The following is a 1,547-nucleotide window of genomic DNA, read 5'->3' as shown; positions in this document are numbered from 1 at the left end:
TAACGACATTGTTTTGACTGGTCCAGTTATTCAGCAGGATCTCATCTCAATTCTCATGCGATTCAGAATGTTTTCATATGCGTTAGCAGCTGACATAATTAAAATGTATCGGCAGCTACTCATACACCCGTCTCAAACATCTTATCAACGAATTTTGTGGAGAAATACTCTCACGGCTGACGTAAAAACCTACGAGCTCACCACCGTCAGGTATGGTACATCTTCTGCTTCTTTTCTAGCAACAAGATGCTTAAAGCATCTAGCTGAGACCTATTAGGACAATACAAGGCCGGTGCGGCTTGCGTCAAAAGAGACTTCTACGTCGATGACCTGCTTACGGGTGCGGATACCATGGCCGAAGCTAGAGCGATACGGGACGACACCATTAGTCTGTTGCGAGAAGGAGGATTCGAGTTAGGAAAATGGGCATCCAATTGCCCTGAGTTATTAAATGGTTTGAACGAGCAGGAAGGAAATATAATCACAATAAACAGTGGAATGAACTCTTCCGTATTGGGAATCCATTGGAATCAATCCCTGGATACGTTTTATTTCTCTTACAAAAATAATGACTCAAGCTATCATTTCAAAGCGTAACAACCTATCTGAGATATCCAGACTTTTCGATCCATTGGACTTACTGGGCCCTATCATAGTGTTAGCAAAGCTTATCATGCAAGAACTATGGCAACTATGACGTTCATTGGTACGAATCCATTCCGACGGACATTGACTTCCGATGGAGAAGGCTAAGGGATCAATTGCCCACCGTTAATCAATACTCAATTCCGCGTTGCATTAAGTATAATGTAGAAGCGCGATGCCTACAATTACATGGATTTTGCGACGCAAGCCAGCGAGCGTACGGTGCCTGTGTATACGTACGTACACAAGTCGGAAATAATGAATTTCGTTCAGAGTTATTATGTGCTAAATCTCGCGTTGCGCCGATCAAAAGCGTATCATTGCCAAGACTTGAATTGTCAGCGTTGCTATTGTCACAGCTAATGGACAAGATTAGCGAGGCAATCAATTTAACGAAAGAAGTGCAAGTATTTCTATGGTCAGACTCCACAATAACACTCAACTGGATAACATCACCGTCCCGCAAGTGGACAGTTTTCATAGCCAACAGAGTCGGCGAAATACAGCGTGTCACTGACATTAACAGTTGGCGTCACGTCTCGTCAGCAAATAATCCCGCTGACATCTTATCAAGAGGACTTGAGCCCCGTAATTTGTTAAACGCATCAATGTGGTGGCACGGGCCAAGTTTTTTGGCGGCTCAGGAAGATAGCTGGTCGGACAGTGATTTCAAGCATCTAGAAAATGTCCCGGAATTGAAGGGACCATTTGTGGCACTTGCTAAAGTACAATCAGTGATTATCGAAGAACTAATGCGAAGAATTTCAGACTTAACAAAAACGTGTCGCGTGTTAGCTTATTGCTTAAGATTTTACAAGGTGCATAGGCCAGATAAACTCACGCCATTTATTTCGCAAGCCGTAGTACTTTTCGCTTTAGATTTTATGTGCAAGTCCGTCTAA

General features: G+C 43.1%; 1 protein-coding gene across 1 annotated transcript; it reads left to right on the top strand.

Annotated features, from left to right (window-relative positions):
- The first annotated feature begins 1,007 nt into the window (after positions 1–1,007).
- Positions 1,008–1,547, top strand: LOC140674413 (uncharacterized). The gene has a single exon (XM_072907920.1). It carries the CDS (start codon positions 1,008–1,010, stop codon positions 1,545–1,547), a length of 540 nt encoding a protein of 179 aa, XP_072764021.1.

Source organism: Anoplolepis gracilipes, chromosome 16, assembly GCF_047496725.1.
Source record: "Anoplolepis gracilipes chromosome 16, ASM4749672v1, whole genome shotgun sequence".
NCBI classification, from domain to species: Eukaryota; Metazoa; Arthropoda; class Insecta; order Hymenoptera; family Formicidae; genus Anoplolepis; species Anoplolepis gracilipes.
This window is presented reverse-complemented; position numbering and strand designations above follow the sequence as displayed.